We start from the raw sequence: 15,006 nt of genomic DNA, 5'->3' as shown, positions 1-15,006 counted from the left end.
TGACTACACTCATTATGCTAATGTGTCATATGAAAAATTTTAGAACCTTAATATGGACAGTATTGAAATAATTATGTCCACTTAGTTTTTAGGCATATTTGCAATCCAACTTTTTGTAGAGTTGACATCTACTACTGTTGTTTTAACTTGACAGAATTCACATTCTGTAGATGTGCAGATTTACAATTCAAAAGTTATGTAATTTGGAATTACATTGGTATTTGCTCTCTGTGAAAGGAAGAAAAGTTCAGGAAAGAAGTCTACACATGCATATAGCTAGTCATCCACTTCCATACACTGCTGGGTATTTATTCCTATATATTAATTGTTATCTAAAATATTAAGGGTTTCTGCAAGAAAATAATCTGTCTGTGAAAGTTTTTTACTTGCACCCTTTTCAGTGTGTTAAGCTGAAGCATAGTAAATAATTTTCATATATTGGAGAAATAAATAATAATGCTAAACTTCATCTTACTTTCTGTTTCAAGGCTCCTGGAGCAGCTGGAAAAACAGGAAGCTTAGGGAAGAAACCTGGTGAGTCATGTATTATGTATTATGGCAGTACCTTATATTGGCTCTTAAGTTCAGTGGCAGCAACATCTCCATGAAAATAAATTGGTCATTTTATAGTAATTTGCACTGATGAAAACTGTTGTCTGTAATAAAACAATGCATAATATGTCAATCATTCTATCTAGCATGTATCAACCACTAAATAGCATGGAGCTAGAAAATAAAAATATGCTTGCTCAAAAATGTGGTTTTACAGCATTTTGCCCAGAATGCTGCACAGTATGGTGTACATGGACTCTGTGAGCTCCTGTGCCTGCTTCTCATTTTCAAGAGCACATACCTTGTATCCATCTGATGTATTAGTAGATTATGGCATGTCAAGCCTGGCCATGGTGCAGATTAGTTTTGCCTAGAGAGAAGTCCCCTGGCTCTTGAAGTAGAGGGGGTTGTATTTCCAAACAGCCATTTTATTTTCAAAGATCATTAGAAAAGTGTATTTTCTGCTACTATCAGGCATTTGTGAACTTTGCAGAAGACACCTCTATTTTCCTTCAGTGTATTTATTTGTTTTTGTGACGAAGAGATGACTTTGCATTGAGCTGAACGAAACTGAATAGGGGATGCTCCATGCTTCTATTCTGTCCCTTTCTCTGAGGCTTGTTCAGTGCACAGTGATGTGGTTCAGGGATGAGATTTACCAAATCTTGCCTTATTTCTCTACACATACATATGCGTGTGCATATTTTGTTTTGTGAGGAGGTTTTGCTTTGTCTCCCTGAACTGCTTCACTGTGTGTGTAAAAGAAGAGGGAGAGAGTAGATTGCAGCACCCTCAATTTCATTTGTCTTGTTTTACTTTAACACACAAGTAGTGGACTCCTCTTGTCAAATCTTATTGATCCATATATGGAGAGAAGGGTTTAGAAGTAAACTACTCCTGCCTTTTCTAACTTTCATTTGCATGATTAAAAACAGTTGTGTTAATAGATACAAAGCCTGAGATGGCAGACAAGAATAGAGATCTGGAAGTGATAGCTGGTAGGAATAGTGTGAAGATACTGGTAGGTCTGGCTGCTTTTTCCATGCGTGGGACAACAGTGGATGGCAAGACTTCAGCCTGCAGTACCAGCCTTATAATCACCCCTCTCCTGTATTTGAACTTTCAGTGGACACTGGGGGGATGTTGACAAAAGGTGTGTTCAGAATCTTCGGGAGTTTAAGAACAGTTTGGGAACAATCCTGCCTGGTTTTCAGCAAGGAGATTCATCGATGTTTGTTCTATAAATCTGCTGCAAGTGCTCAGCCAATATAAGTGAAGTGCTAATGAATAAGGTGAAATATTCCTGTTTATTCTAAAGGCAGCAGCATGAGTTGGTAACTGTGTGTTGAAGGGCAAAGGAAAAGAAACTGCTCTCTACAAATTTAAGCAGCTATATGATGACAATTATATCTGTGAGAAGGCATTTATTTCTTTTTCTAAATCTACCTGTTTTAGTAGAGGCCACATTTTTTGGCCTGGACTGTAGTTGAATTGGATCTCTTCTCAGTAATTCAATACTTAAGTCAAAATTTAAAAGTTTTTCCTGGAAGGAAAGCTGTTACAGTTTTTCTAACATTTTTGCTGAGTTGTTTTCTGTAACTTTTTGCTTCTCTGTGACATGCAAGAGCTGAATTTTAAACTTGTAATTTGTATCATAACTTATTTAACACACAGTCCACAGTAAAAATTCTTTAAACTGCTGGTTGGTTAAAGAGGATAGCTGATGCTTGGAGCCTTGTAAATCACCTTTTTGTAGAGAAAAATGAGAAATTTCTTGTTCTGAGAGAGATGCAAAATGTAAGATTTTGGCACTCTTGGAATAGTTTACTTAATATTGTAATTAGCATGGTAGTGAGAGAGGTTTATGCCTGATTTAAAAAAAAAAAAAATCGACAAACTCACACTGTTAATTTGTTTGCTTGTGTCCATTTTGCCTCCTGAGCAGCTCCAGGATGGAGGAATTAATGTAATTCTGTGGAAAAACCTGCAAATGCAGAGAGCTTGCAGACTTTCTAGCAGTATAACTGTGTTTCCTGACAAATATTTTCATTGCTTTGCCTTTGTATGGAACAGCCTGTGCTGCTGCTGGCTTTTGTCTTTGCGAACCTTGCTGCTCTCCTGTTGTCACTTAGCGTATTTTACTTAGAAGTTCTTTTTTCTGCTTTCACACTTCTTGTGCTGAGTTCCAGATCCAGGTTTAAAGCATCTCTCTAACGCTCAGCTACTGGCTTTTTTATCACCTGTTTGATTCTACCCTTTCCTGCCTGTGCAGCTCTGTGTGCCTCTTCCCTCTCATCATCCTTATGTTGTTCATTTGCATCTTGAATGTTTCTCTGACCATTTAAAATTTTCCTAATCATCCTTTTCTTCGAAATTGTAAGTAAACCATCTGATGGTTTTCCTGGCAGTCTTCACATCACTTTGTTGTTTCTTCCCTGCAACAAAACCTCCCTCTGTTTCAAGGGAGTTGGCTTTGTGGTTTCCTCTGCCTACCACTGCCTTTGCAATGATTGCTCCCTTTCTCTTCCTTACCAGCAGATCCCCCCTCCTTTCCCAGCCCGTGGGTGATGTGTTGTCACTGAGCGCCTTTGCTGTTTCTCTTGGCCAGAGGAACCATAGAATCGTAGAATAGTTTGGGTTGGAAGAGACTTTCAAAGCTCATCTAGTCCAGCCCCCCTGCCATGAGGGACATTTTTAACTAGATCAGGTTGCTCAGAGCCCTATCCAGCCTGGCCTGGAATGTCTCCAGGGATGGGGCATCCACCACCTCTCTGGGCAACCTGTGCCACCCTCATTGTAACATATTTCTTCCTCATGTTTGGCCTGAATCTCCCCTCCTTTAGTTTAAAACCATTACCCCTTGTCCTGTCATAACATACCCTTCTAAAAAGTCTGTCTCCATCTTTCTTATAGGCCCTTTTTAAGAACTGAAAGGGCACAATAAGGTCTCCCTGGAGCCTTTTCTTCTCCAGGCTGAACAACCCCAGCTCTCTCAGTCTGTTCTCATAGGAGAGGTCCTCTGATCATCTTGGTGGTCTCCTCTGGCCCCTCTCCAACAGGTCTGTGTCTTTCCTGTGCTGAGGGCTCCAGAGCTGGACACAGAATTCCAGGTGGGGTCTCACCAGAGTGGAGCAGAGGGTCAGAATCACCTCCCTCTACCTGTTGGCCATGCTCCTTCTGATGCAGCCCAAGATACAGTTGGCCTCTGGGCTATAAGCGCACATTGCCAACTTATGTCCAATCTTTCATGCATCAATACCCCCAAGTCCTTCTCCTCAGGGCTGCTCTCAATCCATTCATCCCCCAGCCTGTATTGAAACTGGGTGTTGCCGCAGCCCAGGTGCAGGACCTTGCACTTGGCATTGTTGAACCTCATGAGATTTGCATGGGCCTGCTTCTTGAGCTTGCCCAGGTCCCTCTGGATGGCATCCTGTCCCTCAGGCATGTCAGCTGCACCACTCAGTTCGATGTCATCGGTGAACTCGCTGAGGGTGCACTCAATCCCACTGTCTATGTCATTGATGAGATATTAAACAGTACTGACTACTGGTCCCAGTACAGACCCCTGAGGGACGATGTTTGGTGCTTGTTGACAGAGCGGGGCAGGTAGAGCCGTGTCTAGCACTGTGTTACTCACTCAGTACTGCGGCCCCTGAGAAAGCTGGAGACCATTTATGTGTACTTGCTCCCTTCAGCCTCCCTCAGTCACTTTTGCTGTTGCTGTGTTGGCTGCTAGTTTACCCCACACTCCCTGTTGCGTTGCTTTCTGATGCTTTGTCAAGGAACAAACTGATGGCAGGACTGACCTTTTTCTGCTCAGTCTTCCAGTGCCAAGTTTTTAGGATAGACTAGTTTGAAAATGATGAGTGAAAATAACTGATACACGTAACTTTTTAATCAAGATTTTCAAGTGAAAGTTGAAATCTCAAGCAGTATATCGATCTGTGATCAGGTAATTGCTGAGATGTTAAATTAAGCTGGCTGTCTTTGCCCTGAAGCAGTTGAGACACATTTCTGTGACCTCATGCTACTGGCTCTGCTATGGGCTTTTTCTAAGATGGTCTTAGACCACAACCATAACTAGTCAAAGTCAGTGCCCACATCAGCTCTTTGATGGTTCCAAATTTTATTTGATGCATTGCCAAATAAAAACTTCATTTGTCTTAAACACAGGATCAGAATTTACTATTCCAGGAAAGATTTTTTTCATTAAAAATAAATAAATAAATTCCCTATCCTTCTTCAAAAAACAATCCCTAGATCATTCTGTGTAAGAAGAATACTTAAGTGATGAATGACTGTGTACTAGTATACTAAAGTGGAGTTTTCAGCAGTAACAGCACTACTTTTGTGCTGCTTTGGATGTCTGAGACCCTTTGCAACTAAATGAAAACTAAAAAAAAAAAAATTGCCCCTAGATTCCCCCGAACTCTTGACTAAGAAGAGACTATGTAAATGTAGCAGCTGAAAAAGCTTAGCTTACCAAAAGCTAAAAAATTCCCAAATCTACAGTCTTTTGTTTACAAAAAGTTCCCAATAATAATAGTATTAAATATATTCTCCATCACTCTAAATGTGACTTGATGACATGTTAAACCTGACTTAAAAGCTATAAGGAGGACATCAAAATACCCATGCAGCTTATAAGCTCCTGTCAGTTCAAATGGGTTCAAAAATGCATTAACGCCGCCAGACTTTGGGGTGACTGTAAAATTGAGTAAAGTGCATTGTCTGCTTTGGCTTATTTAATGGAGAGAGCTCACGGTTACTCTGCATCAGATTCATGCCTGGTGGGTGATCGAATAAGGCACTGGTTTTGTATTAATGTTCATGTAATTAAGATTTCAAAAGAAATCCTATTTATTATGTTTCTAAAACTTTTTTTTTTTTGGTCTAGTCTAGTGGTGAGAATGTTTCTGCAGGCTTTCATTACTTTGCACTTCTATTACTGTAACGACATTATATTGTCAGCGACATGTATCTCTTTTTAGGGAGCTTAGTCTAAACTGAGGCTACAAAAATGTATTTTTTGGAAGATAGTATTAACGACACTTTGTTTCAAGAGCTGTATAGCTCTAATGATGGTCATTATTCTTCTTCTCTATTCCAAATATTTTTATATACTAGCCTTAGACCTGCTGCACCTCTATTTTATTCCTGTAGTACTGGGAACTTCTGATTTGTTTTATAATCAGCATGTTTTCATGAAAATACATAAATAAATAAAAATTTTATAGAAAGAAATTCAAAATGGTTATGCTATGGCAATGATAATAGCAGAGACTATGTTGTATAGAATGTGTTCAGGTGTTTCCAAATTAACCTCTTTTTTTTTTTTTTTTTTTCCCCCCCTTCAACAGAAATTGCCCAAGTTATTGCCTCTTACACAGCAACGGGTCCAGAACAGCTTACTCTTGCTCCTGGTCAGTTGATTCTTATCAGAAAGAAGAATCCAGGTGGCTGGTGGGAAGGAGAGCTCCAAGTTAGTTACTGGTTTTTTTTTTCAATAAAATGTCACATTTTAAAAAGTAATTTTTTAATAGTTAAAAATTATTAATGCATCAATAATAAGTAATTTTGAAAATGTTCTGCAGTTAAGCATTTACGAATGAAATGCCTTTACAAAAATACACATACATTCCAGCTGTCTGAAACTGAAATAACCTTGGAGAACAGCGGGAAGAAGCCGTTTTGCCTCATTGTAAGTAAGGGATGCCTGTGTCACAGATCAGACTCAGCCTGCTGTCCACTCCATTGTACCTTCTCCTAGAGAGGCACTTCATGTATAAGAAAGGAGTGTATTTCAGGGTGTATTGTTTTGGCTGCTTTTGAATCCTCCCAGCCTTGTGTCCAGTAGTCATCCTCATGTGAGCACCAAAGCAGTTGGTGGGTGGTGAGAAGGGCAGCCCTGCAACAGGAGCACATGGAGCTGCTCAGTTGAGCAGCAGTGTCTGCTCCTATGTCCCGTTCCAACAGCGACCGTGTGTATCACGCACATGTAGATCATCTGATACTGGTGCGCGTTGTCACAGCGGAAGAAATACTGGGGTGTGCAGTCCTGAATATCTTCCTAAGAAGCTTTCTGAACTGCTTCAGCCAAAGGTTTGGCTATCCATTTTGTTGAAAGACGTATTTTACAGCGGTGTTTTTGTAAGGTGGTGGCTACTTTTTTCAGGTTGCTTAATGAATGTGAGTGTAGAATACCAGTCTGATGGCCCCACCTCTGCAATAGCTGAATTTAATGTAGAAGAGAGAAAAGACTGGTATCTGTTGCAGGCATTGAATAGGAGAGAGCTTTAATGTTGTTTTGGAAGATGATAGATAATAAAATATTTCAACAATTTTTAAGAGTCTAACTTGACAATTCAGAAGTTTTGATTCTCAATGAGTTTCAGTGGCAAAGCTTTTTTCTGTCTGTTTTTTTGGGTTTTTCTAGTCATGCTCTCTACTATTGAATGAGGGTTGGGTTTTTGGTTTTGTTTTTTTTCTTTTAACAGGGAACATTACATGAAGAATGTAATTGATTTGGTTTTGCTATGCAGGTGTTTGAACTAACTCACATGTTTTTTCCACATTACTGCCTAGCCTTTTTGCCTTTCCTGGTGATGACTTTTCATGTCTTTTATTGAGAAATCATCTTCCAGGATTGCTTTGGTTTTTCACTCTCACTAACCTTTATGTTGTCGTTAACTTGTAACTTTAAAGAGTCTCACATTAAATGTATTTCAAAATAGAAAATGAGCTTCACTGAGCAAGAGCTGTCGCTATTACCACTTAGCAGCTAATGTGAGGTTTTTTAAAAATTAATTTTTGGCTGTGTAAATACTCATTGAATATCTCATTTGAATATCTTATTATCTTGTGTATGGTTTTACAAGTCATTTTTTTCTTTATTAGCAGTCCCCTACTTATTCGTTTAGTTCTTCTGTTAATACTAGTTCTTGTTCCTTTGTTGTGGGAGCTCAAAGGCTAATGCAACAGTATGGTGAAATGGATTGAGGAATTGATTAAAAATAAAAGCAGCAATGCCCAAACCTACCCCTTCCCCACCCCACCACCCTAAAAAAAACAAACAAACAAACCCCCCAAAAAACCCCAACGAAACCAACCAAAACAAAAAACACAAAACCACGCAAACAAACAAACAGAAAAAGAAAATGAAGTAGTGAAATTATGACAAGATTTGGGAGAAGGTCACTAACATTAACTTTTCTTTATACATTTAATTTCAAAGTGGTAGATTTTTTTAAAGTATATGTACAGTTCAGTTTCAATCTTAAGTCAATTTTGATTATACTTGTCTTACGGATCAGAGGGAAGACAGACGTGTTAAGCATTACACATTTATAATGTTTAATGCAGTCTTCCAAAATATCTTAAAATGAATGATCTAGATACACTTTAGATCAAATACTTTAATTTTCAGCAAAGAAAAAGAGAGGAAGAAAGAGTAGTTAAAAAATAGTATATATCTTAGGTGTCCTTTTTTTCACTAAAATGAACATTTATTTTGTTTTTAAAGGCAAAATTCTACATACCCAAAGTTCCAACCTTATCCTAGCAACACAAAAAGAGAATAAGTAATTCTAACATAGATTTAATAGATGTAGAAGCTTAGATTTGATTCAAAGTTTTAGAATAACTTTTCTTAAGTACAGATTTTTCTTCTGCTTCTATTTGCAATGATCAATGCAGTTAGCAAAATAACAGGATGCAATTTCTGTCGAATTCCTGCCCTACTTGGGTGACAGAAGCTTTGTCACACTGGATGAGACCTGCAGTTCCAAAATCCTGTCTCTGACCGTGACTAATTGCAGCTGCGTTATAAAACACAGGGCTCTCAGGTGTACAGTGACCACCTGCTCTCCCACCACATCCACGTGGACCACACACACACTGAGACATGTGTGCACCACCTTTTCATACTATGTTCTCTGGTTAGATAAGCATGAGAACATCTAGTATATTTTCCAAAACTTTAACATCTGTTAATTACGATCATTTGGACAGTATCTATGCACATGGATTTGTAGTTGCCAAAGCTTAATTTTTTATTGGAATCTGGCTTTGGCATTTTGTATTCGAATCCAAACTTTGCCAGTTTTTCTTCTTGCCATAATGTTTTGCTGTTCTTCTAGCACTTGGTTAATGTGACATATGTTTATACTGTTTGAGCAGGAGAGACTATAAAAAAAAAAATGTAGATTCTGTTCCTTTAGAAGAAAAGATGTCATTTGAACTCTTAATCTCTACTTAGACTATCACAATATATGTACCTATTTAAATGTAATTCTTTGCATAATGAAAATGCATTTAAATGCTGCCACTCAATGCAATAGCTAGCTTAATTTTCTAGAATCAGGAGAAATCTTTCAGAAGGATCAGCGTTGTAGTATTAATGATAAAGCACACAAAGTAGGAACAATATTATGTGACAAATCACTCAAACTAGTAGTAGCATAACTACTGTTTAGATATATTAAGCTGTTATGAACGCTTACTTCGCGTAACGTTATTATTATCATAATAATAACCTATTACCAGAAAAAAAGCTGACTTTTTCCTTATGAAATGCATTTTTCTTATTCTAAAATAGTGTGAGTGCAAGTAGTTAAAATATTCACAGATTTACCTTGTCCTAGTATCTGTTGATGTGCTTAATCCTCTTAAAAGAATTATTTCTTTTACTAGGCACGAGGGAAAAAGCGGCAGATAGGATGGTTTCCTGCTAATTACGTAAAACTTTTGAGCCCTGGTACCAGTAAAACTACACCAACCGACCTACCTAAATCCACAGCATTACCTTCAGGTAAGTGATGTAGATGCATTAACGAAGTTGCTTTTGTAATGTGTGACATTTACAATAGGACAATGGACATTCAGTAGAACATTTAGTATCTGTTATACTAGTCACTTTTGTTAAACTCTTAGTTTGCGGCGGGGGGAGGCAGGGGGGATGGAGATTAAGAAGGAAAAGCATACAATTGGTCTATACATTTATGTTGGTCGTCCCTCAGGTATGAACTGTTGAATGTTAAAAAGCCATCTGTGACATTACACCTTGCAGAGTAAAACATTTAAATCAGCAGTCCTATTTATTTCCACTAACTGCAATAAAGGAGTTTGTAAAGGTTGAGGCACCTCTCACTCAGACAGCCTTGTATTTTTCCTAAGGTGAAGTGTGAGAAAACCACTCAAGTGAAGAGGTAGCATTTTCTCCTGAATAGCTACTTATTTTAAGGTTTATGAAAGAATACAAGAGCAACAGACCAATATATTTCTAAAGTTATTTGTTACAGTTCCAACACAGGCAATATCAAACAGTTCTGTCAAGGCATAAAGCCAGACAGAATACTGAGAACAAAAAGTTCATTCCTTGCGACTGTTTCGGTCTTAAACCATTTGGGGCTTGTGAGCTGATGTAGTACTAATTAGAGGGGATTCTTGTCAATCAAAAACACGTAGAATGGATGTATTTTGTTCCATAAGCCACACGAAGACTTGATATGGTTGTCTATCATCTGTTTACATTTAGTTGGGGGTGACAGGGAACAAAAACTTGATGCTTCCCTCAGCCATTTTTTTGACTGTCTATCATGAAAATGAAATAAATGTTTTGAAATGAAAAAATGTCAATGAGCATAGTTTTCTCCTTTAAATATGTATGAAGCATTATCATGCAGTTTATGGAACTAGAATAAAATACTGAGGTATTAGTTTCATGTGTCATAAATATAATAAAAGTACCGAATCAGAGAACACAAATGTTAAAAAATCGTGCTAACTGGCTCCTTTGGTAGTCATAAAGATACAGAAAATCAGACTTCTATAAAGACTCATGAGTTTGGGTCCTGCAGTTAAAATGGTATCTCAGCATTGAGACACACTTTTACAAGGCGATATGATGGGATTTTTTTTTAAATTATTTCAGGTTTGACAGTCTGAGACTTTTTGCACATGCTAATAAAACTGTTACAGCATAAACTTTTGAGCACTTTTTTAATTGTCTAGAGAACATAAAAATCTTAACGGCATTTGTTTTTATCAAATTCGACTTTGTTGTAGACCTTTCATTTTGGAGGGTGAGAAGAAGAGTCTTGTCTTTCCATTATGACAGATGCCCTCACTAACCATGTGTTTAACCTAAGAGGTTAAGAGATTAATGCTTGAGAAGCCTCTTCGTGGCAGAAGTATGTTAGTGGGGGGCTTACTATATCAAAAAACATGGAAAGCCTGAAGAAAACCATCCACAACAGTTGAGTAAATGCCCAGGGTGGTACATTACAAAGGTTCTGAGAGTGAGCCATTACTGTTTGGGTTTTGAAGGTAGGGGATCCATCAGAGACCGGGATCATCAGCACCTCTGTTTCTTTTGTCGTTTTGATGCATATGCTCTCCATCTGCTATACTGTAATGCAAGCTGCATGACTTCAACAACTTTTAAGTTCTGTTGCATGGACACTTTTGCTTTATACTTTGAGGTTTTCTTAATTTCTGACTGCTTTGTGTGTGTTCCCTTCTAAACTTGTGTCACGAGTGTGTCCTTACTTGTGTTGAGAAATGAAAAGAACTATTGCTGCTACTTGGAGCTAGTCAGGCATAGGGAACTTCACAATACAAGAATAATGGGAAACATGTTTCAACCGTTCCGCTTGTTTAAAGAAAGATGACGTTATAGATTGTACTGATCATGGGTGTTGCATGAGATGCTGTATTCCCTCTGCTGTTGCAGTAAGACCAGTATATATCAATAGACAATCTTTCTAAAAGGAAACAAATAGCTGAAAAGCACTGGAGCTCAGGGAAGGTAGGGTATAGCTTGCTATTGTAGTTAACAATGGATTTTGGAAATTAAAATAAGTTAGTGACTTTCTTGCTGGGACTATTTTATAAGAGCTGCTTATATAGGACTAAGGTGTATTCTAAGCTTTGTGGGCAACTGTAAATAAGATAAAGATGAGGTCATTGGTTTGGATTCAGTTGAAGAGTCCTGTTTCTTCCAGAAATCTTTTAAATTACCTCCCCAAGTTTAAGATGATTCTTGAGATCCAATAGGACTATTTAGATATTCTGATGATACTACTGGACAGCACCAAATTCCATAAAAGTCTTTGAAGTAGAAGAGAAAGATCCAAATGAAAAATTCTTGAAAGAAATTAGAATGGGTTACAAATGTGTTAATATACCTGTTCAGGTGTGGTCTAGTTTCAACTTTTTATCATTCTTAATGTTAGTAATAACTTGTAAGAAGAATGCTGCAAAACAGATTCACAGGTCTTTAAAGTGAAATGTGAAGCATCAGTGGTGTTCACACATTTGAACTTCTGTTTTAGGTAGTTTTTTGCTAACATGAATACACCATAATACACATCCCTTTAGAAATAATGGTTTATCTCTGGTATGCCAAGGAAAAATACTCTTTGGTTACATAATGTGTTAGGTCTGACAAATGACAGCGAATGCCCCTTTTTAGAATTCCTTTTCTGGTTTGTTTTGTTTTTTCCACCCTTTTTCAAGTAACAAAGCTAAATATTGAGATGTATGCAGAGTGCTGTTAAATGTGGAGTTTGATTATGATCTTTATGAACAGGCACAATGTATTAACTAAAAGGAGTTGAATAATTTCTGAAATACAAAAAACAAAATAGGAGCTATTTGACAAATTTAAATAAGTTGCTGGCTGAGTACAAGCATGAAAATAAATTTTACGATTAATATAATGGAGAGAACCTGACAGCAAGGCTAATTAGGTAGAAGTATTGTCTCTAAAGGCATAATACCAGAAGCCCTGTGGCTTGGCATAGACAAAACATCAAAAAAATAGAGTAAATTATGTATTTTAATAAACAGTCCTGCTGCTTTAGAGAATTAAGGAAACTGCCCTATTATAGTTGAACAGAAATGGCTGTATTTTGAGAACCAGTCAGATTTGATGAGTTTCACATTAAACAAATAGAAAATAGGCTGCTGGAAGCAGTCCTGTGGTACAAGAAGGGAAGCCTAAGTGGCCTAGGATGCTTTTTATCTTTTCTTATTCTTTCCAAGATCTTTGCATTCTTACTGTCTCAGTGGCAGCACAAGGATATCACTGTTGCCTTTCTCTTGAATTATAAAGGTGTGTTGATCCTGTCTGATGCTGAAAGTGCCTTTTTCAAGCTTCAGGTAGTGGAACTTAAAGTTCCCAGACTTTTCTGTCCATTGCCCGTTTCTGTTGGAAAGGATACTATTCAGAACAGGTTGGTGAGGATGCAAAATCCTGTTTTTATAAATATACAACAAATTTGGTGCTTTTCTGGGAAAAAAATATAAAGTGAAAGAGAAGCATCACTAGAAAGCTAACATCCTTGCAGTGTTTGACTTTCTGCTAGAATTTCCAATTTTTCCAGTCTTCTCCTACTCTTGAGCACTTCCAAACAAAAATACTTTGAGTACAGTTCCAGGCAGATTACACCGTTCAGTTCACACCACTGTGCTCTGTCCTCCTGAGGGTGATTTTGACCCCTCGCTAAGCTGACAGAGAGAGCACTGCTGCTAGGAAAACTTTGTTTTGGTTTTAATTGTGTTTTTTATTTTAAATCACCTTGAGCCAATTTGTTGAGGGCTGAGCTAAGTACCAGCAAGGGACACCAGAGGAAGGGGCAGTGTCTCGGCACTATGCTGTGCCATCTGTAGGGTTCGTAGTTGGTTTATGCGCAGCTTCTGTTTTGCTGAAACATGCCCAGCGCGACAGACCTCTCCCTTTATCTTACAGTGTGCCAGGTCATTGGCATGTATGACTACACTGCACAGAATGACGATGAGCTGGCCTTCAATAAAGGCCAGATTATAAACGTCCTTAACAAGGAAGACCCAGACTGGTGGAAAGGGGAGGTGAATGGACAAGTGGGTCTCTTTCCGTCCAACTATGTGAAGCTGACAACAGACATGGACCCAAGCCAGCAATGTAAGTGACCCTGTCTGCTGCTGTGCTGTGACTCTGTGTGTAGTACTTTAAGATGCAACATGCAGCATTGCTGTGATTCTGCTGCGGTTTGCAGAACTCAAAGCCTTGCCACTGCTGCACTTGTTGAAGTCTCTTTGAAGACCTTCTGTAATGCAAACCTGATTTTATGTTTGTTTTATTTTTAGTTCCCATCCCCTTTGTAGCATGTTACCCTTTTATCATTTTTGCACCATGCTGTTTACATGCCTGACTCATTTTCCTAGCTTGAATTTGCTCATTGTTTTGTTTTGCTTATGTGTTGTTTTCCTCCTTTTTCTAGGAATCATATGTTGTCCATCCCCCACTCAGGCTTGAAAGTCCTCAAAGAGACCCACTATCCCATATCACTGCCCAGAGGGATGATGGGAGATGCAGCCTTGATCATGTGGCTTCCAGCATGATCATCTACTGCCTTCTGAGTAGAAGAACACACTGCAGAGCAGTTTACCTCATTTTACATTAGTTGCATGTAATCGCAATGTTTGAGTTAATTACCTACAGATATAGACACAAAATTAAAATGAAACAGACAAAAAAAAACACAAAAAAATCAGAGGATAGTGGGTCCTTTTGTGGCTTTCATAGTTACCAAACTAATTTTTTCACCTTTGCACAGGTGCTTTCAGTAGTTTAAAAATTATTTTTAAATATGTATTTTAGCCTTTTAAAGGAAAAGTATAAGTTAAATTTCTTCATTGCAATTTTGTTTGTGCAAAAAGACCCACTATCAAGGAATGCTGCATGTGCTGTTAAAATTGTTCCAAATGTCCATAAATTTGAGACTTTATGTATCTTTCTTTTTTATTGTTCACTTGTCCAGTGTTGTCAATATGTCTTCTTTTTTTATTTTATTTTTAATTACAAAAGAACAGAAGGAGTTAAATCAGTGTAAGGAATTTTAAATGTGCCCAATTACAGATAAGGTATTTTGTAGTTATTGTACTGTATGTATCAGGTGTTCCTCATTGAGTGTGTAACACATTGTGGAGAGAAGAAATTAACTTCTTTCCAATGCAAGAGATATTAACCTTGCATAATGTTGTCCCAGTTATGTTCATTTTATTTTGCACATTTCTTGTAGCTGCATACAGTTAGAAAACACTCTGGTTTGTGTTTGCCTCGGATGTTTCTTTTTTTTGCATTTTCTTATCAGAAATCAATAGAATGCTACATTCATGTGGGATATGAGCATTAACTTCTTTATTTTCATCTTGGTTACATGAAGTTTGATTTCTCATTTTTACTTTCTTATGACTATGGAACAACACATTTTGAACAAGTAATTTTCCTGACAAGAAAGAATGTATAGAAATATCTCCCTGCAATTAATTTCCAATGTTTACATTTTTTAAACTAGACTGTGGAATTTATACAAATTAATATTAAATGGAGCTTACAGTCAAGTTTATGCAGTAGGTGTGCTGTAGCTAAGCTATGTTTGTCTTTCCAGCATTAGTTACAAGCTCTTGATG

At 37.7% G+C, this 15,006-nt stretch overlaps 1 protein-coding gene across 1 annotated transcript in view; it reads left to right on the top strand.

The window, feature by feature from the left end:
- The window catches only part of ITSN1 (intersectin 1), a gene marked incomplete at its 3' end in the record, with an annotated part of 134,459 nt that overhangs the window by 100,313 nt on the left and 19,140 nt on the right, over window positions 1-15,006 (top strand). The window contains exons 26-29 of the mRNA XM_080345557.1: window positions 489-534; window positions 5,913-6,034; window positions 9,244-9,361; window positions 13,304-13,495. Coding sequence (XP_080201683.1) covers window positions 489-534; window positions 5,913-6,034; window positions 9,244-9,361; window positions 13,304-13,495 — 478 coding nt within the window. The remainder of the gene's footprint in view (window positions 1-488; window positions 535-5,912; window positions 6,035-9,243; window positions 9,362-13,303; window positions 13,496-15,006) is intronic.

This window comes from Nesoenas mayeri (genome assembly GCF_963082525.1).
Source record: "Nesoenas mayeri genome assembly, chromosome: 1".
In the NCBI taxonomy this organism is placed as follows: Eukaryota; Metazoa; Chordata; class Aves; order Columbiformes; family Columbidae; genus Nesoenas; species Nesoenas mayeri.
This window is presented reverse-complemented; position numbering and strand designations above follow the sequence as displayed.